Genomic DNA, 27,496 nt, shown 5'->3' with positions numbered 1-27,496 from the left:
GTGCCTGCCAGCGGCTGGAGGGAAGTCAGTGCCGGCAGCTGGGAGGAGGTAGGCCTACTCTTGCATGAATTTTGTGCATCAGGCCTCTAGTTAAGTTATAATGTAGTACAATAGACCTGTGTTTTTTAAAAGCTACTAAAAAATTAATAATCCTAAGGGAAGTATGGAATTTCATAGATAAATATATTAAGTTTATAAAGCATATATCAACTTTTCTTACCTTTTCAGAATCTGTTCCTGGACACCTCCAATTGTACAAGTAATACTGTAAATTGCCATCTCCTATTCCAAACTTGAGTTTTTCCAAGAATGTCTTATTTTCCATCAAATCTAGTGCATTGAATACATCAAATCCTTTCTGCCAATGTAAAAAAGATTGAAAATTTCAAAAGACTAGAGTGTTTTCTGTATTAAGTATTTCAGCATAACATTGAATTCCTATAACCTGAATATGCACTTATAATAAGATTCAATGTCTGTAATATATATAATATAGGTTAAGAATTCAGTTATATATAACTAGCAGTGAATCTGATGAAGTCAGCTATCCAGCAGTGCTGAATTAAAATATAGTATGCTGGCTCACAGTGACATAACAAAATCTATTAAAAGTTCAGAAAATATTTCTTCCTGTTTTAGAAGGAACAGTTGCCTAAATGGCTCCATCTCCAAAACTGTTACTGGTCTTTCTAAGTTCTGACTTAGTTCAAGTTACAGCCAAGAAACCAAAGTTGTAAAAACTTTAAATAGTATATTTGTCTTGGGCTGATAATGGAAAATAAATTTTCTAAAATTTAATAGTAGAAATCTAATGTCTTTAAAATGTTAGATAATAATATGCAAAAGGTGATATAGATGAAGCACCTAAATTTCTATGTCTTAGGGCTTTTACATTAAATAACTAATTACTGGCCTTCTAGGGGAAGTAGTTGAGAATGAGCAATAGGATGAAATAATCAGGATAATGTTGATTTGGGGATCCACTAGTAATGGGTTTTTTATGTGTTTTTTAAAAAATTGATCAAATACTAGTAAATGCAAGGAAGACACTTTTGAGGTGTTGTTCCCAAATTCTCATGAATATTTTCTCATATTCAATAATTACTTTAAAATGTATAAAATGTATCTGTCTACTGATTTTAATTTATTTTTAAAGGAAAATGTTTATTTGCAGCAAGAATTTAAATTGTCCTAACTATGACACTGAGGAAATAATAAAAAAAAGTATAATAAGGCATATTTTGAGTTTAATTCCTTTCATTTTATAGTCTAATTTTGACAATAATCCCCTTTAAAAATAAAGTCCCTTTCATTTTAAAATTCAGAGACCATTTATTTAAATCAAAAAACTGGTTGATGCTAATTATTCACTATAAAACAAACACTCATGTATTTTCCTTATATCATGGGATCATGTATTTATCTTATATTTCTTATGGGTTTTATGTACTCTTATGTAAATGTTTAAAGTATCTACTTTATACAAAATGACTTTTTGGTTAAGTTGCAATAGGATTAATGATTAAAATAGCCACTGAAGTTTTACAAGAAACTTCTCAAAATTCTTCCTTTGACTGATGGTCAAAAGTAATAAACATTCAAATTAATTCATCTTGTGTGAAAGAAAATACAGTAAGATGCTTTATATACTTACACACACATATTTGGAAAAACACAGGACAAAAATAAATGAATTGCTTACCAATTTAGCTATAATGAGCGCATCATTCATGAGGTCTAACAGGGGCGTCTCCGTGTGAATGTTGTAGAAGGAGTAGGCAGCCTTGAGGCTCTTATGAGCAGGGTGGTGCATCACTGTGGAGGGGAGTGTGTAGAAGCTCAGGAAGTCAGTAAGTTTACCACTGGAGTTCTAAAGAACAAAGGTAGCATCAAGTAAATACCTTCTGGTTCTCAACTGTCCTAATGCCGCGACCCTTTAATACAGTTCCTCATGTTGTGGTGACCCCCAACCATAAAATTATTTTCGTTGCTACTTCATAACTGTAATTTTGCTACTGTTATGAATTGTAATGTAAATATCTGATATGCAGGATGTATTTTCATTGTTACAAATTGAACATAATTAAAGCATAGTGATTAATCACAAAAACAATATGGAATTATAGATGTGTTTTCCGATGGTCTTAGGCGACCCCTGTGAAAGGGTTGTTCGACTCCCAAAGGGGTCGCGACCCACAGGTTGAGAACCGCTGGTCTAGAACAAATATTATCCACGCATTTAAGCTAACTTTTTGATCTTTGACTTACTTTCTGTTAGAATAAAAGCAACAAGTCATACTTCTCCCTCAGCAGTCTGATATGGAGCCTTGTAGAATATGTTCTGTAGAGGTCGAGAAGGGTTTGGGGTTGTAACGTTAGGCTAAATGCTGATTGATGATTTGCATAAAGATCTTTATCAATAGAAAGTTTTAAAAGGAAAGCTTCCTTCGGGATGATTACTGAGTCTCTTCAGACTTACGGAAAAGTAATCAAAATAAAATCATTGCTTTTACAGAAATAAGAGTGTTAAGGATTAGACGCTGCCTTTTCCAGCTAACAGACATGTATAATTTTAACATCTTCTTGGCACAAGGGGAGAATTTTATTTTATTAGCTTAAAGCAAAGTTGGATAGAGTTTGGAAGCTGTTTTTAGAAGCTTATGGAAGGTACTGGTATTATACCAAAATATACATATGTGAGTAATAGAAAATCTGAAGCTATCAAAAATTATAAGGGATATAATAGTGATATTTATTTCATTATCATTGGTATACTCTTCAATACAAGAAATTAGTTGGTGTTATTTGGGTTGTTTTAAGAGCTGTGGTAACCGAAGAGACAAGATGGCGGCGGAATAGGCAGACGCGTCCCAAGGCTCGCCCCAGAGCAAATAGAATGAGCAGTTGAAACAGATAACATCCACCCCCAAATTGGCGAAGTATACTCAGCTGGTGAGACAGTTTGCAGTCGGGAAGGGCAGAGTTCCCCTGGAAAGGTAAAAACCAGGGACCTGGGCAGGAAAGTTTGCCAAATCTCTGAGCCCAGAGGGTCAGAGGGAGACTGAGCAACACCCAGCCGTGTCCCTTGGGACAGGCACAGCCCCTGACTATGGAAAGGAAATCTGCAAGACTGTTGGCGCCAGGGGATTTGAGATCTGGGTTCCATAATTATGGAGGACTGAACCTAAAGGGGGCAGCCTGAAGCACTGACCAGACCATGCAGTGCCGGTAAGAGAGGAGCTTACAGAGACTCAGTCTTCCTCGTTGCTGCGGCCGGCATTTGTTTGTTTGTTTTCACTGAACCCTGTTCATAGGACATTTCGGATACAGACACTCACCCGTGCTGAGGAGCAGGAGAAGGTGCAGACAAGTGGAATCTGGGAAGAGGCTGGGGAGAGAAGGGGGTCCAGGAGAGGTGGCAGCAAACTGAGTGATGAGTCACCCCTGAGCCCAGGACTTGGGCAGCCATTTTCTCCTGAGGATATAACTCCTCCCTCCAGCCACCAGGCAAGGAATACAGCCACACCCAGATTCCACCCTGAATGCTATGAAGGATTAAACAAATCTGATTAGTCCCTGGGAGTTAACAGGGTCTGGCCTATAGAAGGGCCTTCGGTCCCAGCAATAACAAAAAAAACAAACAAACAAAAATCAGACACTCCAGAAAACTGGGATCTTAAGCCAGCCAAAGGAATGACATTTCAATTTTTCATTCTTCTTTTTTTTATTATTATTTTATTAGCTCTTTTTTCTTTGTTTCCCTTTTTTTTGTTTGTTGCTCTTTTTTGTTTTTTTCTTTGTTCTTTTTTTTTTTTTTTAAATATATTTTATTGATTTTTTACAGCGAGGAAGGGAGAGAGACAGAGAGCCAGAAACATCGATGAGAGAGAAACATCGATCAGCTGCCTCCTGCACATCCCCCACTGGGGAAGTGCCCGCAACCCAGGCACATGCCCTTGACCGGAATCGAACCTGGGACCCTCCAGTCTGCAGGCCGACGCTCCATCCACTGAGCCAAACCGGCCTTGGCTTTTTTTTTTTTTTTTTTTAAATATATTTTATTGATTTTTTACAGAGAGGAAGGGAGAGGGATAGAGAGTTAGAAACATCGATGAGAGAGAAACATCGATCAGCTGCCTCCTGCACATCTCCCACTGGAGATGTGCCCGCAACCAAGGTACATGCTTTTGACCGGAATCGAACCTGGGACCTTTCAGTCCGCAGGCCGATGCTCTATCCACTGAGTCAAACCGGTTCCTGCTGTTCTCCTTTTTTGTTTGTTGCTTTATTTTCCACTTCTTTTCACATTATTCTTTTATCATTCAATTTTATTTTATTTTTACTGGTTATTTTCTATTTTTATACAATTTATTTAAATCAATTTTTTTGTAAATATATTATTTTGTTCCCTTTCTGTCTCTTCTTAACCACTCATCCCTTTTCTACCTCCACTATACTGAAGTGAGGTCCTCCCCATATTTATCCAATTCTTAACCATATTTCCTGTATATCAGCTCAGCCTCTACAGATTCTGCCCCCACCCTCTTTACTGGGTGTTTGGTGTTTGTATTTGTTTGATTTATCTATTGGTTCTGTGATGCTTTCTCTCTCTCTTTCTCTCTCTCTCTATATATATATATTTTCTCCTTTTTTCTTTTCTCTCCTATCTTTTTTTTCTTTTTTCTCTCTCTCTTAGATATCATTTGTACTCACTTTTCTCTCCCCTAATTCTCTTTTCTCAGGTGGTCACTTATATTGGGGTTATCAGTGTCGTGAGTACATTCATGCTTTGTTCCCCTTGAGTCATGTCTTGTTAAGGTGAATTTTATCCTGTCTGGCTAAAGTGCTAGAGAGCAAGCCACATAACCAAACACCTGGAAAGGAGGAGCAGCGATGCGTGCAGCTCACTCCCGTTCAAAGAGCAGCAGCCGTGCAAGCAGCCCACCCCCGTCCAAGGAGCAGTAGCCCCACAAGTAGCCCACCACATCAGAGGAACAACAGCAGCATGCAGCCAGCCCCCATTCAAGGAACAGCAGCCACATGAGCAGTCCGCCCCAGTTCAAGGAGTAGCAGCTGCGTGTGTAGCCTGCACCCATCCAAGGAACAGCAGCCTCGTGATCAGCACACCCTCTGTCTGGGAAACAGCAGCTGTGTGAGAAGCCTCCCCCCACCAGCCAGAGGAGCCACCACAACTGTGAACAGCACCCACCAGAGGAGCTGCAGCCAACTGAGGAGCAACTGCTACCACAACCGACCCAGGAGAAACTGCAGCCCGAGGAGCCAAAGCCACCCAACGAGCAGCCCCTGAATCTAGATCTGTCGGTGAGATCAAACATGGGTAGAGAAAGAAACCCCAAAGGAAAGAAAAGGAGGCCTCGCCAAAAAAGCAGCTAAGTAAAACAGAGGCATGCAACATGTCAGAAAAAGAATTCAGATTAAGGGTCCTAGAGTGCATAAACCGGATGGAGGAAAAAATCAAGAACTTATGCAAGAATCAAGAAGAAACAGATGAAAAAAATCAACAACTTATGTAAGAATCAAAAAGAAATGGATGAAAAAAATCAATAACTTATGTAAGAACCGAGAAGAAATGAAGAGTGATATCGCTGCAATAAAAAACACCATTGAAAGTTTCAACAGTAGACTAGGAGAAGCGGAGGACCGAATTAGCGAATTAGAAGACAGGGAAACAAAACACACCCAAACTGAACTGCAATTGGAGAAAAAAATTAAAAGACAGGAGGAGAGCCTAAGGGAGCTATGGGACAACATGAAACAAAACAACATACAAATAATAGGGGTGCTAGAACAACAGAAAGAGGAACAAGGGTGAGAAAACCTACTGGAAGAAATAATATCAGAAAACTTCCCTGAGTTGGGGAAGAAAAAAGTCACACAAGCACAGAGAGTCCCAAACAAGATATACCTGAAAAGACCCATGCCAAGACACATCATAATTACCATGGCAAATGTTCAGGACAAAGAGAGAATCTTAAAGGCTGCAAGAGAGAGACAGAAAGTTACATACAAGGGATCTCCCATTAGATTATCAAATGATTTCTCAACAGAAACACATCAGGCCAGAAAAGAATGGACAGAAATTTACAAAGTGATGCAAAGCAAGGACTGAATCCAAGAATACTCTATCCAGCAAGGCTATCATTCAAAATTGAAGGGGAAATAAGAAGCTTCACAGACAAAAAAAGGCTAAGGGAGTTTATCACCACCAAGCCAGCAATGCAAGAAATGCTAAAGGGACTTGTGTAAAAAGAAGAAATAAAAAGCTCAGAAAGAAAACACGCACAAAAAATAGAAATGGCTACAAACAAGTACCTTTTAATAATAACTTTAAACGGACTAAATGCTCCAATCAAAAGACATCGAGTGGCTGAATGGATAAAAAGACATGACCCATATATTTGCTGTCTACAAGAGACCCACCTCAGAATAAGGGACTTACCAAGAATGAAAGTGAAGGGATGGAAAAATATCTTTCAGGCAAATGGAACTGAAAAGAAAGCTGGGGTAGCAATACTTATATCGCACAAAATAGACCTCAAAGTGAAGGCCATAATAAGAGATAAGGAAGGCCACTTCATAATACTAAAGGGCTCGATACAACAAGAAGATATAACCCTGATAAACATATATGCACCCAATGCAGGAGCACCCAAATACATAAAAAAACTCCTGGAAGATATCAAGGGAGAGATTGACAACAATACAATCATAGTAGGGGACTTTAATACACCACTGACATCACTGGATAAATCCTCTAGACCAGGGGTGGGCAAACTTTTTGACTCAAGGGCCACAATGGGTTCTTAAACTGGACCAGAGGGCTGGAACAAAAGCATGGATGGAGTGTTTGTGTGAATATAAATTCAAAGTAAACATCATTACATAAAAGGCTAAGGTCTTTTTTTTGTTTTAGTTTTACTCATTTCAAATGGGCCAGATCCGGCCCGCGGGCCGTAGTTTGTCCACGACTGCTCTAGACAAAAATCAGAAAAGAAACAGCAATCCTAAATGACTCACTAGATCAGATGGACTTAAGACATCTTCAGAACATTTCACCCCAAAGCCATGGAATATACGTTCTTCTCAAGTGCCCAAGGGACATTTTCAAAAATAGTCCACATATTGGGTCACAAGCAAAGTCTCCCCAAATTCAAGAAGACTGAAATCATATCAAGCATCTTCTCAGACCGCAATGGCATACTATTAGAAATAAACTACAATAAAAACAACCCAAAATACTCAAACACTTGGAAGCTGAATAGCATGTTATTAAATATTGATTGGGTTAACAATGAGATCAAAGAAGAAATAAAAAACATCCTGGAAACTAATGACAATGAAAACACAACAATCCAAAATCTATGGGACACAATGAAAGCAGTCCTGAGAGGGAAGTTTACAGCCCTCCAGGCCTACCTCAAAAAACAAGAAAAAAATGGTAGTAAATCATCTAACTCTACATCTCAAAGAACTAGAAAGAGAGCAACAAGAAAAGCCCAGAGTGAGCAGAAGGAAGGAGATAATAAAGATCAGAGCAGATATAAATGACATAGAGACCAAAAAAACAATACATATAATCAATGAAACCAAGAGCTGGATCTTTGAAAGGATAAACAAGATTGATGAACCTCTAGCCAGGCTCACCAAGAAGCAAAGAGAGAGGACCCAAATAAACAAAATCAGAAATGATAGCGGCGAAATAACAACAGACCCCACAGAAATACAAATGATTGTTAAACAATACTATGGACAACTTTACTCCAACAAACTAGACAACCTGGAGGAAATGGACATATTCCTAGAAAATACAACATTCCAAAACTCAATCAGGAAGAATCTAAAAATCTCAATAGGCCAATAACTATGGAAGAAATTGAAGCAGTCATCAAAAAGCTTCCAGCAAACAAAAGCCCAGGGCCAGACGGCTTCACAGGGGTGTTTTACCAAATATTCAAGGAAGAACTAAAACCTATCCTCCTCAGACTACTACAAAAAATTCAAGAGGAAGGAACACTTCCAAGCTCATTTTATGAAGCCAGCATCACCCTAATACCAAAACCAGGTAAAGACAACACAATGAAAGAGAATTACAGGCCAATATCCCTCATGAGCATAGATGCCAAAATCCTCAACAAAATCTTAGCAAATCGGATCCAGCAGTACATCAGAAAGATCATACAACATGACCAAGTAGGATTTATCCCAGGGATGCAAGTATGGTACAATATCCGCAAATCAATAAATGTAATACATCACATAAACAAATTGAAAGAAAAAAGCACATAGTCATATCAATTGATGCAGAAAAAGCATTTGACAAAATCCAACACCTATTTCTGATAAAAACTCTCAGCAAGGTGGGAATAGAGGGATCATACCTCAACATAATAAAAGCCATATATGACAGGCCCACAGCCAACATTATACTCAATGGACAAAAACTAAAACCATTTCACGTAAGAAGAGGAACAAGACAGGGATGCCCCCTCTCACCACTCCTGTTCATCATAGTACTGGAAGTATTAGCCATTGCAATTAGACAAGAAGAAGAAATAAAAGGTATCCAAATTGGAAAAGAAGACATAAAATTGTCCTTATTTGCAGATGACATGATATTATACATAAAAAACCCTAAAGACGCCTATTAGACTTAATAAATGAATTTGGCAATGTAGCAGGATACAAAATTAACCCCAAGAAATCTGAGGCATTGCTATACACCAATAGTGAACTTACAGAAAGAGAGACTAAAAAAGCAATCCCATTTACCATCGCACCAAAAAAATTAATTTACCTAGGAATAAACTTAACTAAAGAGGTAAAAGACCTCTACTCAGAAAACTATAGGACGTTGAAAAAAGAGGAAGACATAAACAGATGGAAGAACATACCATGTTCTTGGATTGGTAGAATCAACATCATTAAAATGTCCATACTACCCAAAGCAATCTATAAATTCAACGCACTTCCCATTAAAATACCAACGGCATACTTTAGAGATCTAGAACGAACTCTCCAAAAATTCACCTGGAATAAAAAAAGACACCGAATAGCTGCAGCAATCCTGAAAAAGAACAAAGTAGGTGGGATCTCAATACCAGATATCAAGATGTATTACAAAGCCACTGTTCTCAAAACTGCCTGGTACTGGCACAAGAACAGACACATAGATCAATGGAATAAAATAGAGAGCCCAGAAATCGGCCCGAACCAATATGCTCAATTAATATTTGACAAAGGAGGCAAGAACATACAATTGAGTCAAGACAGTCTCTTCAATAAATGGTGTTGGGAAAATTGGACAGATACATGCAAAAAAAAATTGAAACTAGACCACCAACTTACACCATACACAAATATAAACTCAAAATGGATAAAGGACTTAAATGTAAGATGGGAAACTATAAAAATACTAGAGGAATCCAAAGGGAACAAAATCTCACACATATGCCAAAGCAATATCTTTACCAATACAGCTCCTAGGGCAATGGAAACTAAAGAGAAAATAAACAAATGGGACTACATCAAAATAAAAAGCTTCTGCACAGCAAAGGAAACCATCAACAAAACAACAAGAAAGCCCACTGCATGGGAGAACATATTTGCCAATGTTATCACCGATAAGGGCTTTATCTCCAACATTTATAGGGAACTCATACAACTTAACAAAAGGAAGATAAACAATCCAATCAAAAAATGGGCAAAGGACCTAAATAGACACTTTTCAAAAGAGGACATTCAGAAAGCCAAGAGACATATGAAAACATGCTCAAAGTCACTAATCATCTGAGAGATGCAAATCAAAACAACAGTGAGGTACCATCTCACACCTGTCAGAATGGCTATCATCAACAAATCAACAAATGACAAATGCTGGAGAGGATGTGGAGAAAAGGGAACACTTATGCACTGCTGGTGGGAATGCAGACTGGTGCAGCCACTATGGAAGACAGTATGGAGTTTCCTCAAAAAGTTAAAAATGGAACTCCCATTTGACCCAGTGATCCTACTTCTATGAATATATATCCCAAGAAATCAGAAACACCAATCAGAAAGGATATATGCACCCCTATGTTCATAGCAGCACAATTCACCATAGCTAAGATCTGGAAACAGCCTAAGTGCCCATGAGCAGATGAATGGATTAGAAAACTGGGGTACATGTACACAATGGAATACTATGCTGCTGTAAAAAAGAAGGAATCTTACCATTTGCGACAGCATGGATGGAACTGGAGAGCATTATGCTAAGTGAAATAAGCCAGTCAATGAAAGAAAAATACCACATGAATTCACTCATTTATGGGTAATTAAGACCATTATAAACTGATGAGCAAAAATAGATACAGAGGCAGAGCAACATCGAACAGACTGTCAAACTACAGTGGGAAGGCTGGGGAGGGTTGGGGGGTGGGACGGGGGCAGTAAGAGATCAACCAAAGGACTTGTATGCATGCATACGAGCATAACCAATGGACACAAGACACTGGGGGGGGGGGCATGGGAGGCTAGGGGAGGCTCAAGGGGAGCAAAAAAAAAGGAGACATATATAATACTCTTTGTAATACTTTAAGCAATAAAACAATAAAAAAAATTTAAAAAAGAGAGCTGTGGTAACCTATGCAGTTTGCATATAATTCAAACGAAATGTTTGAATTACACAGCTGAGGAGCCTAGTCCACATGTATGCTATTGCTAGCATTGCTTTCAGCAGAAAAGACAATTCTATAGGGATGGATGATCTGGTCTTTGAGTTTTTCTGATTTATTAAACCTTGTTTTAGACATTAAGAACTTAGAGACATTAAGCTAAAGTTTTTCTCTATTGTGTTGTATTAGCAGCTCAGTATTAGAGATGAATTAGAGATCTAAACTATCAGCTTTAATAAATATTTTCAACCAAAAAAGTAATATAACAGAAAAATTTTTAAAAACCTTAATAGATGGGCTTAACAGTAGAGTGGAGATGACAGAGGACAGAATCCCTGAACTTGAAGAATTTAGTAGAATAAACCGACTCTGAACAAAAAAAGAGAAAACAGACTAAAAAAAACATGAATTAAGTCTCAGGATCTGTGGGACAGTAATAAAAGATCCAAGAAACTCTTGATAGGAGTCATATCATTGAAGTCCCAGAAGGAAAGGAGAAAGTGTGGAGGCTGACAGAGTATTTGAAGAAATAATGTCTAAAAACTTCCCAAATTTGGTAAAATTCACACAACAGATTCAAGAAGCTGAGTGAGCCTTAACAGGATAAACTAAAAAAAAAAAACATGCAGCACAGTTGAAGTTCCAAAAACTGAAGACAAAGAAAAATCTTTAAAGTAGCCATAAAAAACAATGCATTATCTATATAAAACCAATTAGACAGAAGATTTTGCATCTGAAATCATATAGGCCAGAAGGAAGTTAACAACATTTTTTTTTTAAGTGCTGAAAGAAAAGAACCATCAACTATGAATTCTATATCTGGTGAAACTATCTTTCAGGAACAAAGGGGAAATGACATTCTCAGACAAATGAAAACTAGAAGAATTTGTTGCTAGTAGACATACCTTTAGGAGTAGCCAAAGGAAATTCTTCAAGTAGAAAGGAAATAGTAAGAAATCTTGGTGCATCAAGAAGGAAGAACAAACAACAGAAATCCTGGTATACAGTTAACCCTTGAACAACATGGGAGTTAGAGGCACCAACCCCCTGGACAGTTGAAAACCTGCAAGTAACTTTTAACTTCCCCGAAACTTAACTAATAGCCTACTGGACATCTTACTAATAACATAAGTAGTCAATTAACACATATTTTGTATGTTACATGTATTATATACTATATTCTTATGATAAAATCAGCTAGAAAAAATATTATTAAATTAAAATCATAAGGAAGAGAAAGTGCATTGATACTACTGTACATATTTACTGAAAAAAGTCTGTATATAAGTGGATCTACACAGTTCAAACTTGAGTTGTTCAAGGGTCAACTGTATACTATAAATTATGCTTCAACTTTTAAGTTTTATAAATTTACTTGATGATTGAAACAAAAGTTAAGACACCATCTGATACTCAAGACTTTGATAATTAAAAGTCAAGAATGTAAAGGGACCTAAATGGAAGTGAAGTCACTTAAAGTGGTAAAATGTTGATACCAATAGACTACGATCAGTCACACATGTATATTGTAATAGCCAGAGCAATCATCATGAAAACTATACAAATACACTCAATGTACTAAAAATAAATCAAGACAGAATCCTAAAAAATTCTTCAAGCAATGCACAGGAAGGCAAAGAAAAAGAAAGAGGAACAACATTAGAGTAAACAAACAGAAAACATAATAAAATGGCAGAGTTAAGCTCTAACATATCAATAATTGTCAAATGTAAATGGTCTAAATATACCAATTCAAAAAAAAGATTGGCAGTGTGGACAAACATGGCCCCAACTACATGCTATTTACAAGAAATTCATTGCAAATTCAATGACACAGACTGAAAGTAAAAGGACTATAAAAGTTATACCATACAAACATTAATTTTTAAAAGTAAGAGTGGCGTCCAGCTGGTGTGTCTCAGTGGTTGAGTGTTGGCTCATGAAACAGGAGGTCACGGTTCAATTCCCAGTCAGGGCACATGCCCTGGTTGCGGGCTCAATCCCCAGTATGGGGCATGCAGAAGGCAGCTGATTGTTTCTCTCTCATCAATGTTTCTATCTCTCTACTTTCCTCTCTCTAAAATCAATAAAAATGTATTTTAAAAAATTTAAAAGTGACTATATTAATATCAAATCAAGTGACTTGAGAGCAAAGAAAAGTACTAGAGACAAAGAGGAGTATTACATGATGATAGAAAGACTGATTCTCTAACTAAACACAAAGGTCCTTAATCAGTGGTTCTCAACCTTGGCTGCACATTAGAATCACCTGGGAATCTTTTTAAAATCCTGATTTCTGGGCCTCATCCTCTGGAAATTCTGTTTCTTTGTTACTAATGTTGTGGCCCCACCCCATAACAAAGAAACAGAATTTCTGGAGGATGAGGCCCAGAAATCAGGATTTTAAAAAGATTCCCAGGTGATTCTAATGTGCAGCCAAAGTTGAGAACCACAGTCCTAGATGTATAGGTACCAACAAGACCTTCCAAAACATCAAGAAGAACTGATAGAGCTGCAAGGAGAAATAGACAAACACAATTATAGTTGGGGACTTCACAGCCCCTCTCATCAACTAACAAAACTATTAGAAAGAAAATCAGCAAGAATACAAAAAATCTGAATACAATCAACAGGATTTAATTGGTATATATAGAACATGCCACCTAAAAGCAAGAGAATATACATTTCATTAACACATAGAACATTCACCAAGATAGACCACATGGGCCTAACACAAACCTCAAGAACCCTACCAAAGTTGAAATAATAAAGCGTGTTCTCCAATCATAATAGAATGAAACTAGAAATTAATTGGACTTCTCAAACACATAAAAATTGAACAACAGAATTTAAGTACATGGGTCAAAGAGAAAGTCTCAAAGAAAATTTTAAAAAAAAGAATGAAAATAGAACATACCAAAATATGTAGAATTAAGCTAAAGCAGTACAGAGAGGGACATTCATAGGAGTAAATATTTACATTGTAGCAGAGAAAGATCTCGATAATCTAAGTCCCTCCCTTGAGGTATGAGAAAAAGAAGAGCAAAATAACCTCAAAGCAAGCAAAGGAAAGAAATAATCATAAAATCAGAAATCAATGACATTGAAAATAAAATAACAATAGAGAAAAATCAATGAAACAAAAATCTCTTTCTCTGGAAAAATAAAATTGATGCAATGCTAGCAAGACTGACAAAAAGAGAAAGTATGAATCATCAATAAAAGGAATGAAATAAGGGTTATCACTATAAATCCGGCAGCCATTAAAAGAATAACAAGGGCCTGGCCAATGTGGCTGAGTGGCTGAGTGGCAACCCATGAACCAGGAGGTCACGGTTCGATTCCTGGTCAGGGCACATACCATAGTTTCAGGCTCTGTCCTCAGTTGGGGGCATGGAGGAGGCAGCTGATCAATGATTCTCTATCATCCTTAATGTTTTTATTTCTCTCTCCCTCTTCCTTCTTCCCTCTGAAATCAATAAAAAAAATGTACACTATTTTTTTAAAAGAATATATCCTTTTAAAAAAAGAATAACAAGGAAGTGGTTATGAACTTTACTCTTATAAATCTGACAATTTAGCCCTGACCAGTGTTCTCAGTTGGTTGGGCATCACCCAACTGTACCAAAATAGTTGCAGTCGCTGGTTCGATTCCCGGTCAGGACACATGCCTGGTTTGTGGGCTTGATCCCAGGTAGGGGGTGTGCAGGAGGCAGCAAATCAATGTTCTGCTCTCATATCCATGTTTCTCTCTCTCTCCTCTCCTCCCTCTCTAAAAAAAAATCAATACAAAATATAAATACATTTGACAATTTAGAATGGACCAATGCTTCAAAAACCACAATCCATTAAAACTCAATCAAGATGAAATAGATTATCTGAATAGTCCATTATTTTAGCAAAAATAGTTCTCTAAGGTCAGATGGTTTTAACTAAAGAATTTTAGCAAACGTTTAAAGAATTATCACCAATTCTATGCAATGTTTTCTGGAAAATAGAAGAAGTAACACTTCCCAACTCATTTTTATTAAGCCAGTATTATCCTGATGCCTAAACCAGACAACATGGTACTGAGGAACAAAACAAACAAAAATCACAAAACATTTCCCAAACCCTGCAGACCAAATATTTATCATGAACTCAAAAAACTCAACAAAATATCAGTAATCCAAATTTTAAAAGGTACAGAAAGAATTATATACACCATAAATAATTAGATATTTTTCTAGGAATGCAAGAGTGGTCAAACATTTAAAAATCAATTAATATAATACACCAAAATAATAGACTAAAGGAGAAAACTCATGTGATCATATCAATTGAAGCAGAAACACTGGACAAAATAATTCAACACCCATTCATGGTAACAACTCTCAGCAAGTTAGGAGTAGAGGGGACTTATCTCAAATTGATAAGGTGCATCTACAGAAATTCTACAACTAACACACCTCATAACGGAAAACTGAATGTTTTTCCCCTAGTATAAAGAATGAGACAAGGATGTCAACCTTCACCACTCTTACTGGAAAGAGTACTGGAAGATGTAGCTCCTGCAATAAGTCAAGAAAAATAAATAAAAGAGACACAGATAGGTTCTAGCCTGTTTGACTCAGTGGAATGGGCATCGGCCTGCAGACTGAAGGGTCATGGGTTCGATTCCAATCAAGGGCATATACCTTGGTTGCAGGCTCGATCCCCAGCCCAGGTTGGGGTGCATGCGGGAGGCAACCAATTGATGTGTCTCTCTCATATTGATGTTTCTCTATCTCTCCCTTCTCTTTCACTCTCTCTAAATATCAATGGAACAACATCCTTAGGTGAGGATTAACAAAAAACAAAGAGATATAGCTAGGAAGAGAAGAAAAAAAATTGTTCCTATTTGCAGATGACATGATGTGCTATGTAGAAATCCTAAGAAATCCACAAATAAACTGGAACTAATAAATGATTACAGCAAGATATCAGGATACAAGATCAACACACAAAAAAACAATTGTATTTGTATATATCCATGGTCGGCAAACTGCGGCTCGAGAGCCTCATGTGGCTCTTTGGCCCCTTGAGTGTGGCTCTTCCTAAGCCTTAGGAGTACCCTAATTAAGTTAATAACAATGGACCTACCTATATAGTTTAAGTTTAAAAAATTTGGCTCTCAAAATAAATTTCAATCGTTGTACTGTTGATATTTGGCTCTGTTGACTAATAGAGTTTGCCGACCACTGGTATATAGTAATAATGAACATGCAGAAACCAAATTTAAAAACACAGTACCATTTATGCCCAGCTGTGGTGGCTCAGTGGATAGAGCAACGTCCCATGGACCAAGAGGTCCTGGTTTCGATTCCCAGTCAGGGCACATGCTTGTGGGCTCAATCCCCTGTAAGGGCATGCAAGAGGCAGCCAATCAATGAGTCTCTCTCATCATTGATGTTTCTATCTCTCTTCCTCTCTGAAATCAATAAAAATATTTTAAAAAATAAAATAAAGTTAATAAAAATACAATACCATTTATAATCACTCCAAGGAAAATGAAGTATTTAGGTATACACTTAAGAAAACATGAGGCCCAAGATACATTATAATTAAAATGGGAAAGCTTAAAGACAAAGAGAGAGCCTTGAAAGCCATAAGAGAAAGATAGTTAGTTCCCTACAAGGGAGCTCCCATAAGACTGTCAGCTGATTTCTCAACAGAAACATTTCAGACACTAAGGGATTGGCATGAAATATTCAAAGTGATTAAACACAAGGACATACAATCAAGACTACTTTACCCAGCAAGGCTATTATTTAAGCTGAAGGAGAAATAAAGACCTTCTCAGACAAGAAAGAGCTAAAGGAATCTTTTGTTACTACCAAACCAGTATTACAAGAAATGTTAAAGGGCCTGCTTTAAAAAGAAGGGAAAAAAACACACCACAAAACAAAACAGAGGAACATAGTTAAAAGAATAAAATGGCAATAAATGTGTACCTATCAATAATCATTTTAAATGTAAATGATTTAGGTGCACTCTCCATCCCAGGAGCACACTTGTACTGTTCCCTACCCTGTCTTCTTCCTCCACAGGCATGCATCTCCTAAACTCTTAAGGAACCCAACAAGGTTCCTTAACCCTTGTGAACATTTATGCATCCAACATAAGAGCACCTAAGCAAATCTTGATGGACATAGAGAGATTACCAGTAATACAGTCATCATAGGGAGCAGTGGGCAGTAGGGGCTCGTTTCAGGCTACCCCCGTACCTGTCCACAAAGCCTGCTTTTCTCTGACTTCTTAATTAACCAAAGCAGTCTAGCCTAGGCTCATTCCCCCACCTACTCTCTCTCCTGTTGCTTCTTCTATGCTAGGCCTTCCCTAGTTTGACTGTGCCAGCTTTAATAAACATCCCCTAAAAATGAAATGAAATGAATGAATGCATGAATGAATGAATGAAAGAAAGAAAAATAGTTAAATGCTCCAATCAAAAGGCCACAGGGTAGCTGAATGGATAAGAAAACAAGACCCACATATATGCTGTTTACACGAGATCCACGTCAGAACAAAAGAAACATACAAACTAAAAGTAAAGGGATGGAAAAAGGTATTTCATGCAAATGAAAGGAAAAAGCTGGGGTACCAATAGTTATATCTGACCAAACAGATTTTAAAACAATGATTATAGTAAGAGCCAAAGAAGGACATTACATAATGATAAAGGGAGCAATCCAACAAGAGGATATAACCCTTGAGAACATTTCTGCACCCAACATAGGAGCACCTAAGCAAATCTTGATGGACATAAAGAGAGAGATTAATAGTAATACAGTCATCATAGGGGATTTTTTAACACCCCGTTGACATCAATGGATAGATCTCACAGACAGAAAATCAATAAGAAAATGGTGGCCTTAAATGACATACTAGATTAGGTGGATTTAATTAATATCTCCAGAGCATTTCACCCCAAAGCAGCAGGAAATACACATATTTCCCATGTCCATTTTCCAGTATAGACCACATGTTAGGACACAAAACAAATCTCAATAAATATAAGACTGAAATTATATCAAGCATCTTCTCTAACCATAATGGTATGAAACTAGAAATCAATCATAAGAAAAAAAATGAAGACCACACAAAAACATGAAGGCTAAACAATATGTTACTAAACAAGGAATGGGTTAACAATAAAATCAAGGAAGAAATTAAAATATACCCTGAAACAAATGAAAATGAGAACACAACAACCCCAAATCTATGGGACAGTGAAAGCAGTCCTCGGAGGGAAATTAATAGCATTACAGGCCTACCTCAAGAAACAAGAAAATTCTTAAATAAACAATCTAACTTTACACTGAAAGGAAATTGAAAAAGAACAACAAACAAAGCCCAAAGTGAGTACAAGGAAGGAAATAATAAAGATCAGAGAAGAAATAAATAAAATAGAGTCTAAAAAAATACAAAAGATCAGTGAAACCAAGAGTTGGTTCTTTGCAAAGATAAACAAATGACAAACCTTTCATCAGATTCATCAAGAAAAAAGAGAGAACCCAAATAAATAAAATTAGAAATGAAAGAGAAGTAACAACTGAATACAGAAATACAAAGGATTGTAAGAAACATTATAAACAACTATATGCCAACAATATGGACAAAGTGGATAAATTCCTAGAAATATATAATCTTAAACTGAATACGGAAGAATCAGAGAATCTGAACAGACATAATACAACTAGTGAAATTGAAGCAGTAATCAAAAAACTTCCAACAAACGAAAGTCCTGGACTGGATGGCCTCACAGGTAAGTTTTACCAAACATTCAAAGAAGAACTAAGTCCTATTCTTCTCAAACAAATCCAAAAAATTCAAGAGGAAGGAAGACTCCTAAGCTAACTTTATGAGGCCAGCATTAACTTAATTCCAAAACCAAATAGACACTACAAAGAAAGAACATAGATGCGTAAATCCTCAACAAAACATCAGCAAACCGTATCCAGCAGTACATTAAAAAGATCATACACCATGATCAAGTGGGATTTATTCCGGGGATGCAAAGTTGGTACAATATCCACAAATCAATTAACCTAATACACATCACATAAACAAAACGAATGATTAAAATGACATGATCATATCAATAGATGTATAAAAATCATTTGATCAAATCCAGCACCCATTTGTGATAAAAACTCAGCAAAGTGGGAATAGAGTCAACACACCTCAACATAATAAAGGCCATATATCACAAACCCACAGACAGCACCATGGTCAAAAATTAAAAGCGTTTCCCTTTCGATGAAGAACTAGACAGGGATATCTGCTTTTACTACTCTTAAAGTCCTAACCACAACAACCAGACAGGAAGAAGAAATACAAGGCATCCAAATAGAAAAAGAAGAAATAAAACTGTCATTATTTGCACATGACATGATACTGTACATAGAGAACCCTACAGATTCCACCAAAAAACTACTAGAACTGCCCTCATCATCATGAATCAGTGGTTAGAGCACTGGCCTGTGCACTGCAGGGTTGAGGGTTCAATTCCTGTTCAAGGGCATGTACCTGGGTTGCAGGTTAGATCCCCAGCGGGGGAACATACAGGAGGTAACCAATCGCTGTATCTCTCTCATATTGATGTTTCTCTCTCTTTCTTGCTCTCTCTCTCACTCCCTCCCTCCCTTCCACTCTAGCTTAAAAAAAAAAATTCAAGGGAAAAAATATCCTCAGGTGAAGATTAACAACAAAAAAACAAGATAGACCAATGGATTTTAATCTAATAGTATCAAAAGTTCATTAATATGATTTGAGATACATAATATCCACAATTACCTGAAAAGGTTATTAAAATACTCATTCTTTTTCATACCTCCAATACTCTGTGTGAAGGATTTTTTTATATACTTCAATCAAAATATTGAATCAATATATCACAATAGACTGAATGCAGAAGATGTGAGAACCCAGTTGTCTTCTATTAAGTCAGACATTTAAGAAGAGACTTGCAATAATATAATACAATACCATTCTTTTCACTAATTTTGTTACTTTGGAAAAGTTATTTGTCATACAAAGTATGTCATTTAGGTAAAATGTAATGGGTTTACTATTGTTATATGGTTATTAAATAATATATGTTTTTTCCAATTATTTCTTGTTTTTCTTTTTTAACTGAGATATAATTGATGTATAACATTACATTAATTTAATATGAACAATATGATTTATGTGCATATTATGAAATGATCACTACAATGTCTACTTAATATCCATCACCTCACATAGTTACAAGTTTTTTTTTCTTGTGATGAGAACTGTTAAGATCTACTCTCTTAGCAACTTCCAAATATACAATACAGTATCATTAACTATAGTTACTATGCTGCACATTACATCCCCAGGACTCACTTATTTTATAACTGGAAGTTTATACCTTTAACCACCTTCACCCATTCCCCTCTTCCCATCTCTGACAACCAACAATCTGTTATCTGTGCCTATGAGATTGTTTTGTTTTTAAAGATTCCCTATATAAGTGACATTATATGGCATTTGGCTTTGTCTGACTTACAAAGTAATATTTAAAATTTGTTTTACTTTTGAATACCGTATATATCTGTAGATATAATCCACAAAAATAAAAAGCTCAATAATTCTTAAAAGAGTAAAGGAGTCCTGAGATTTAAAAAACTTTGAGAACTGCTGCTCTGGAGAAACTTACGGAAGTGCATAAAGATTTGTACACAAAGATATCCACCCCAGCACTGTTTCAGAAAGAAAAGTTTAAAAACAAAGACTGCTCAACTGTTTTTCAGAAATGTCCTCTGAATTCACTCTGTCTGCTCCTACCATTACTGCCCTAAGTTGGCCGTAATTTTACATTCAAACAATGCCTGACAATGCTGAAAATACACTTTCGGCTCAGTTCTCACAACAAATAGTGGATGGACTGCTACAGCACCTCCTCGCTCCTTTCTCTCCTCCAGGTACTCACCAGTTTAAATCCCAACTTCTCACCTTCACCTTACTTCCACCAAAAGAGCTTTTAAGCGAAGTAGCATTTGTACAACCAATTCTAAGCTTTTGAAAACATGGTTTAAAAATCACTGTTAAATTCATCTAACCAATAATTAGAAAATCTAAACTGTTACTTTTCCTTCCTTCATTTGGATTAAGTGGCTTAATCTTAACCAAATGCAGTTCAGTTCCAATTTTGCAAAACCAAAGGAATATTAAACTTTGGAATGTATCTATCACAAAGGAGGTCATCCAAATTGGCTTTTTTTGCAAAATGAGAAAAGCAATTAATAACACAGGTAGCAACAGAAAAGTGTAGTGATTTCCCATTCATAAGTAGTAAAAGTGTGCTCTTATCTAGTAATGGAAACTGTATGAAGAAAACCTGGTTCCAGCAGGGTGAGCAGAAATCTGGTATAGAAGCGGCAAGTCATGGAGGAAGAGGAAAGATGGCACGGTGTGATCTTTCTGGAAAACGGACTGTGGCATATAGTGTCTTCCTACTTCTCTGACCCACCATGTCACCTTATCTTTACCTCCACTACAAACGTGTCAATAATGTGCTCCTGGGGGAGGAACCAGTGGGCTACTTCCTCTTCATCCATCACCGGGGCAAGGTGAAACTGCTTCAGGTAACTGTTGGTTAATTCTCGAACTGCTTTGACATCTCTTGGTTCCATTGGTCTCAAGCCTGAAGTCTTTGTCACCTTGTTGGAGTGAAAACAAAACCAATTGGGCAGTTTAAGTACAGAGAAGTAAAAGCACTTTGTGCTGGAGTGCGATCTGCAGACCAGCTGTAGAGCCTCACAGAGAAGCTTGTTAGAACTGCAGACTCTTGGCCTTGCCCCAGACTTAGCAGGTCAGAATCTGCAAGTTAGCAGGATTCCCTGGTAATCTGTATACACATTAAAGTTTGAGAAGCACTAAGTTAGAATATATGCTAGACTATGTGTTATATACCCTATCGCTGTGTGCCAGGTCTTTGGTCAATATTGCCCAGGACACAAACAAAATCAAAGGAAGACTCCAAATTGATGTGTATACCAATGCCAAGCATTTTAGCAGCCTACACGGTAGGGCAGAGCAAGCTCAGCATGAGTTCTGTAGTATTGGGCTTTAACACTGCCTTGTCTGACAGCCTGAAACACAGCTGAAAAGAGTTGAGAAGCTTATTTTATTCAATGGCCTGTGAAAAGGATGTAGCTATTTTATTCTCATGAGCAACAAAAAAGAAATAATACTGATCAGAATGGGAAGGAAAGTGTTTTAATAGTAAGATTTTTCTGAAGGCAAATGGCTGTCTGCCAAGGACTGTTTGGTCCTTTCATGCAATCTTTTGATTCAGAGTGATGAGAATATGCATTTGAGTCCTTTCTTCCAAAGTGTCACACTTTTTCCATTAGGTCACAGGAATAAACCTAAAGGTCAGGACATTTGGATTTGTTCAACTTCCCATCCTGACAAGAGCTCCAGACACCACTTAGCTCTCTAGGAACTGTCCAGACACCAGGAAACTTGAACCTGGAAGTGAAAAACCCACTCCATGTGCTAGTTTGTACAAACAAAACACTGAAAACTTAGAAATGCAATTTCATTTTTCCAGTTCACTTGATTTTTTTTTCTTGAAGAAATAGTGGATACATTTAAGCAATAACTTGTATTGCTACTCTACCTTTTCCATCTTAACTATTTCTAAATATATGAAAATTAAAAGCTGCCTCTACTGGTAAAATTAGATCGGTAGTATGGCAGAAGGCCAAGGTGGAAAATACGTTTTCATCTGCATGTGGCTCTTCTTGATGTTAGTTGTGCTGAGGTTTCTAAGGCTCTGTGACAAAGAATGCTGATTGATTATTGATTAGGGGGGGGAGGAGATGGCAGGCGCGTTCTTTGTATTTACAGGCCCGATAGCTCTTCGCTGAGTATTTACTATGTACAACTCAGTTGTGATTTACGTAATCCATAAATACATAGTAATGCAGCTAAAACAGTTCAATAGTCAAAACTAAAAGAATTTAAGTCCTTAACATTTAATACAGAACTTGTACTTCTAGCTTTCTGTGGATCTCAAAGCCAAAGGACAAGCAACCTCCAGGTCCTGGTCTCCATCCTAGGCTAACCCTTCAGGCAAGCAGGGCAATAACAGCTTCGATATGTGTTGAATGAATCCCTATGTTTTACAAAGTGAGGTGAAGGCTACAAACGTGGAAAAAAGTCACCACTGGCCATGTAAAAATGACACTTCTGTGGCCTGGCATTTATATGCAAACCAGGTGTGAAATTACATTTTTCTTTTGTTTTCCCCCTAAGCCAATTTTAGCATTGGTAGCATTTTTAGACAGCAATTCATGGAAAGAGGGAACCTATGTGTTTCCAAATACTGTTAAATGTAATAAATATATATTTCTAAATGCTAGTCGGAAGGGCAAAACCTTATAGAATGCATACTGCAGTCATTAATAAAAAAAATTATTTTCTGCTATGAGGATGACCTTGGAAATTTTAAATAGCCTTTCTCAATATTAGACATTTTCTTTTGCTATTGGTTCAGTAACAACAATACCAAGCACTTAGATTTATCAATGAAAGCAACAGGACACATGCCATGTTAATAGCAAACACTCAGAAGTGAAGAAAAGGCTTGCCAGATTCTCTCTAAAGTAAAACATTCTTCTGCAGGACAGTTGTCATGCATTCAATATTCACACTGCGAAATCACCAAAGTCCACATCCTGAAAGCAACTGTTAGCCTCCCCTTCATACTATGAAAGGTTATTGTGTACTTCCATAGAGCTTTACTTATGTGGTTATATCCACCCATATTTGTCATACTAGAAGTTAAGTTACAAATTTTAAAACAAAAGACTATATAAGGCTCTCATGCTGAGTGATGTGAGAGGAATGGCGGCGTGAGAGCACACCTTGTCCTCTCCCCATGAAATTTCAACAAGTTAACCAGCTATAACTCAACAAAGAAATCCCTGCTTAACACAGACACACACCTGAGAGACCTGCACTTGGAACATCAAAAGATGGGCATCCGGGAATAAATGGGGAGACGGGAAGGGAGGGAAGTGCACCCGGCCCGCAGATGCAGCCCTGCAGCTGGGAACTCTCGGCTCAGCTGGTAGATTCAAAGTACAAGGGTGAAAAATGATTCTCCAAGCAAGTAACATCCACAGAAAGCACATGTAGCCATACTTATATCTGACAAAATAGATTTAAAGATAATAAGAGACAAAGATGGACACTTTATAGTGATAAAGGAGACACTACATCAAGAAAACATAACACTTCTTAATATATATGCATCCAACCAGGGAGCACTGAAATATATAAAACAACTACTCACAGAAGTAAGGGGAGAAACAGATCAAAACACAATCATAGTTGGAGATCTCAATACTCCTTTACAGCTCTAGAAAGATCAAATAAAGAAATATTGGCCTTAAATGAAACACTAGACCAAATGAACATAATTGACATTTACAGAATCTTTCATCCCAAGTGCACATAGAGCATTCTTAAGAATAGACCATATATTAGGTCACAAAACTAGTATCAATAAATTCAAGAAGATTGAAATTATACCAAGCATATTCTCTGATGGCAATGACTTGAAATTAGAAATCAACTGCAGAATGGAAGTAAAGAAACCCACAAATACATGGAGCTTAAACAACATACTACCAAAAATGACTGGGTCAAATAAGAAATAAAAGATAAACGACAAATGCTGGAGAGGATGTGGAGAAAAAGGAACACTCGTGCACTGCTGGTGGGAATGCAGACTGGTGCAGCCACTATGGAAGACAGTATGGAGTTTCCTCAAAAAACTACAAATGGAACTCCCATTTGACCCTGTGATCCCACTTCTAGGAATATATCCCAAGAAACCAGAAACACCAATCAGAAAGGATATATGCACTCCTATGTTCATAACAGCACAATTCACCATAGCTAAGATCTGGAAACAGCCTAAGTGCCCATCAGTAGATGAATGGATTAGAAAACTGTGGTACATCTACACAACAGAATACTATGCTGCTGAAACCGGTTTGGCTCAGTGGATAGAGTGTCAGCCTGCGGACTGAAAGGTCCCAGGTTTGATTCCGGTCGAGGGCATGTACCTGGGTTGCGGCACATCCCCAGGGGGTGTGTAGGAGGCAGCTGATCGATGTTTCTCTCTCATTGATGTTTCTAGCTCTCTATCTCTCTCCCTTCCTCTCTGTAAAAAATCAATAAAATATATTTTTAAAAAAAAAAAAAAAAGAAGGAACTCTTACCATTTGCAACAGCATGGATGGATCTGGAGAGCATTATGCTAAGTGAAATAAGCCAGTCAATGAAGGAAAAATACCACATGCTCTCACTCATTTATGGATAATAAAGACCATTATAAACTTATGAACAAAAATAGATACAGAGGCAGAGCTGCCTCAAACAAACTGTCCAACTACAGCGGGAAGGCCAGGGAGGGTTGGGGGGCAGGAGGGGGAAGGTGAGAGATCAACCGAAGGACCTGTATGCATGCATATAAGCATAACCAATGGACATAAGACACTGGGGGGTAGGGGAGGCCAGGGGATTGTCAAGGGCGGGGGAAAAAAAGGAGACATATGTAATACTCTTTGTAATACTTTGCAATAATAAAAAAAAGAGTTCATAGCAAAAATAAATAAATAAATAAATAAAATGGGGAAAAAACAAAAACAAAACAAAACACAAAATAACAACAACATGCTACCAAAAATGACTGGGTCAAATAAGAAATAAAAGATGAGATCAAAAGATATATAGAGACAAATGAGAATGACAATACAACATGTCAAAACATCTGGGATGCAGGGAAAGCATAATAAGAGGGAAGTTTATATCATTACAGGCCTATTTCAAAAAACAAGAGAAATCCCAAGTAAACAACCTAATATTACACCTTATAGAACTAGAAAAGGAAGAACAAAAGCAACCCAAAGTCAGTAGAAGGAAGGATATAATTAAAATTAGAGCAGAATTGAATGAAATAGACAACAAAAAGACTATACAAAAAATAATACAACAAAGAGCTGGTTCTTTGAAAAGATTAATGAAATTGACAAACCTCTAGACTAAGGAAAAAAGGAAGAAGACCCATATAAACAAAATCAGAAATGAGAGAGAAAAAATTACCACAGACATCACAGATATACAAAGGATACTAGAATATTATGAAAGATTTACACCACCAAATTCAATAACCGAGAAGAAATGTGTAAGTTTCTAGAAGTATATACATAGACTGAATCATGGAGAATTGAAAAAATTAAATAGAACAGTCAGCAGTGAGGACATTAAAACAACCAGAAAAACAACAACAAAAACAAAAGTCCAGGACCAGATGGTTTCACCAGTAAATCCTACCAAACGTTCAAAGAAGACTTAAAACTTATCCTTCTCAAACTCTTCCAAAAAATTGAAGACTCTACCAAAAAACTATTAGAAACAATAAACAAATACAGTCAAGTTGCAGGATACAAAATCAATGTGCAAAAATCCATTGCCTTCCTGTATACTAACAACAAAACTTCAGAAAAAGAAATGGGAAAAAAAAATTCCATTTGCAATTCCAACCAAAAGAATAAAATACCTAGGAATAAACTTAACAAAGACCGTGAAAGACTTATATACTGAAAACTACAAAGCATTATTAAAAGAGATTGAAAAAGACACAATAAAATTGAAAAAATATCCTGTGTTCATGGATTGGAAGAATCCACATAGTTAAAATGGCCATATTACCCAAAGCAATATACAGATTTAATGCAATTCTTATCAAAATCCTAATGTCATTTTTTAATGAAATAGAATGAGAAACCACGAAAGACCTCAAATAGCCAAAGCAATTCTAAGAAAAAAAGAACCGGAGGTAAGATGCTACCGGACTTCAAATTATACTACAGAGCTACAATAATCAAAACAAGATGGTATTGGCAGAGAAACAGACACACATCTCCATGGAACAGAAGAGAGAGCCAGCCCAGCTATAAAACCACATGTATATGGACAGATAATTTTTGACGAAGGAACCAGAAATACACAATAGAGTAAAGACAGTCTCTTTAATAAATGGTGCTGGGAAAACTGGAAAGCCACATGCAAATTGATGAAACTGGATTACAGTTTGTCTTTATGTACAAAAATTAATTCAAGATGAATCAAAGACCTAAATATAAGACCTAAAACAATAAGTTACACAGAAAAAATATAGGTACCAAACGTACAGACCTTGGTCATAGAGAACATTTTATGAACTTGACCCCAAAGGCAAGGGAAGTAAACGTAAAAATAAATTAATGGGACTATATCAAACTAAAAAGCTTCTGCAAAACAAAAGAAACTGACAACACAAAGAGATAGCCAACCAGATGGGACATGATATTTACAAACAGTAGTTCTGACAAAGGTCTAATTTCCACAATATACAAAGAACTCATAAAACTCAACACCATACAAATAAACAAACAACCCAATCAAAAAGTGGGCAGAGGACTTGAAAATACACCTCTCCCAAGAAGACATACAACAGCCAATAGATACATGAAAAGATGTTCAACTTCACTGGCAATCAGGGATATGTAAATTAAAGCTACAATGAGATACCACCTCACACCGTTAGAGTGGCCATTACCAACAAGACAAGCAACAACAAGTGTTGGAGAGGTTGTGGAGAAAAGGGAAGCCTCATCACTGCTGGTGGGAATGTAGACTGGTTCAACCACTATGGGGAGATTCCTAAAAATATTAAGAATAGAGCTACCATACGAGCCAGCAATCCCTCTCCCATGTTT

The 27,496-nt window shown here is 36.9% G+C and overlaps 1 protein-coding gene across 5 annotated transcripts in view; it reads right to left on the bottom strand.

The window, feature by feature from the left end:
• NMT2 (N-myristoyltransferase 2) overlaps positions 1-27,496 on the bottom strand; it is an 82,872-nt gene that overhangs the window by 830 nt on the left and 54,546 nt on the right. For 2 of the 5 annotated variants that reach the window (XM_081096485.1, XM_081096486.1), the window contains 3 exons: positions 21,206-21,376; positions 1,703-1,870; positions 221-358 (listed from right to left, as the gene is read on the bottom strand). In XM_081096485.1, coding sequence (XP_080952611.1) covers positions 221-358; positions 1,703-1,870; positions 21,206-21,376 — 477 coding nt within the window. Of the gene's footprint in view, positions 1-220; positions 359-1,702; positions 1,871-19,821; positions 21,081-21,205; positions 21,377-27,496 lie in introns of those variants that run through there. The other 3 variants (XM_081096487.1, XM_081096488.1, XM_081096489.1) reach the window with 2 other exon arrangements.

Source organism: Myotis nattereri (assembly GCF_964212035.1).
Source record: "Myotis nattereri genome assembly, chromosome: 1".
Taxonomy (NCBI): domain Eukaryota; kingdom Metazoa; phylum Chordata; class Mammalia; order Chiroptera; family Vespertilionidae; genus Myotis; species Myotis nattereri.
Note: the sequence above shows the minus strand (reverse complement) of the source record. Positions and strands in the feature narration are given on the sequence as shown.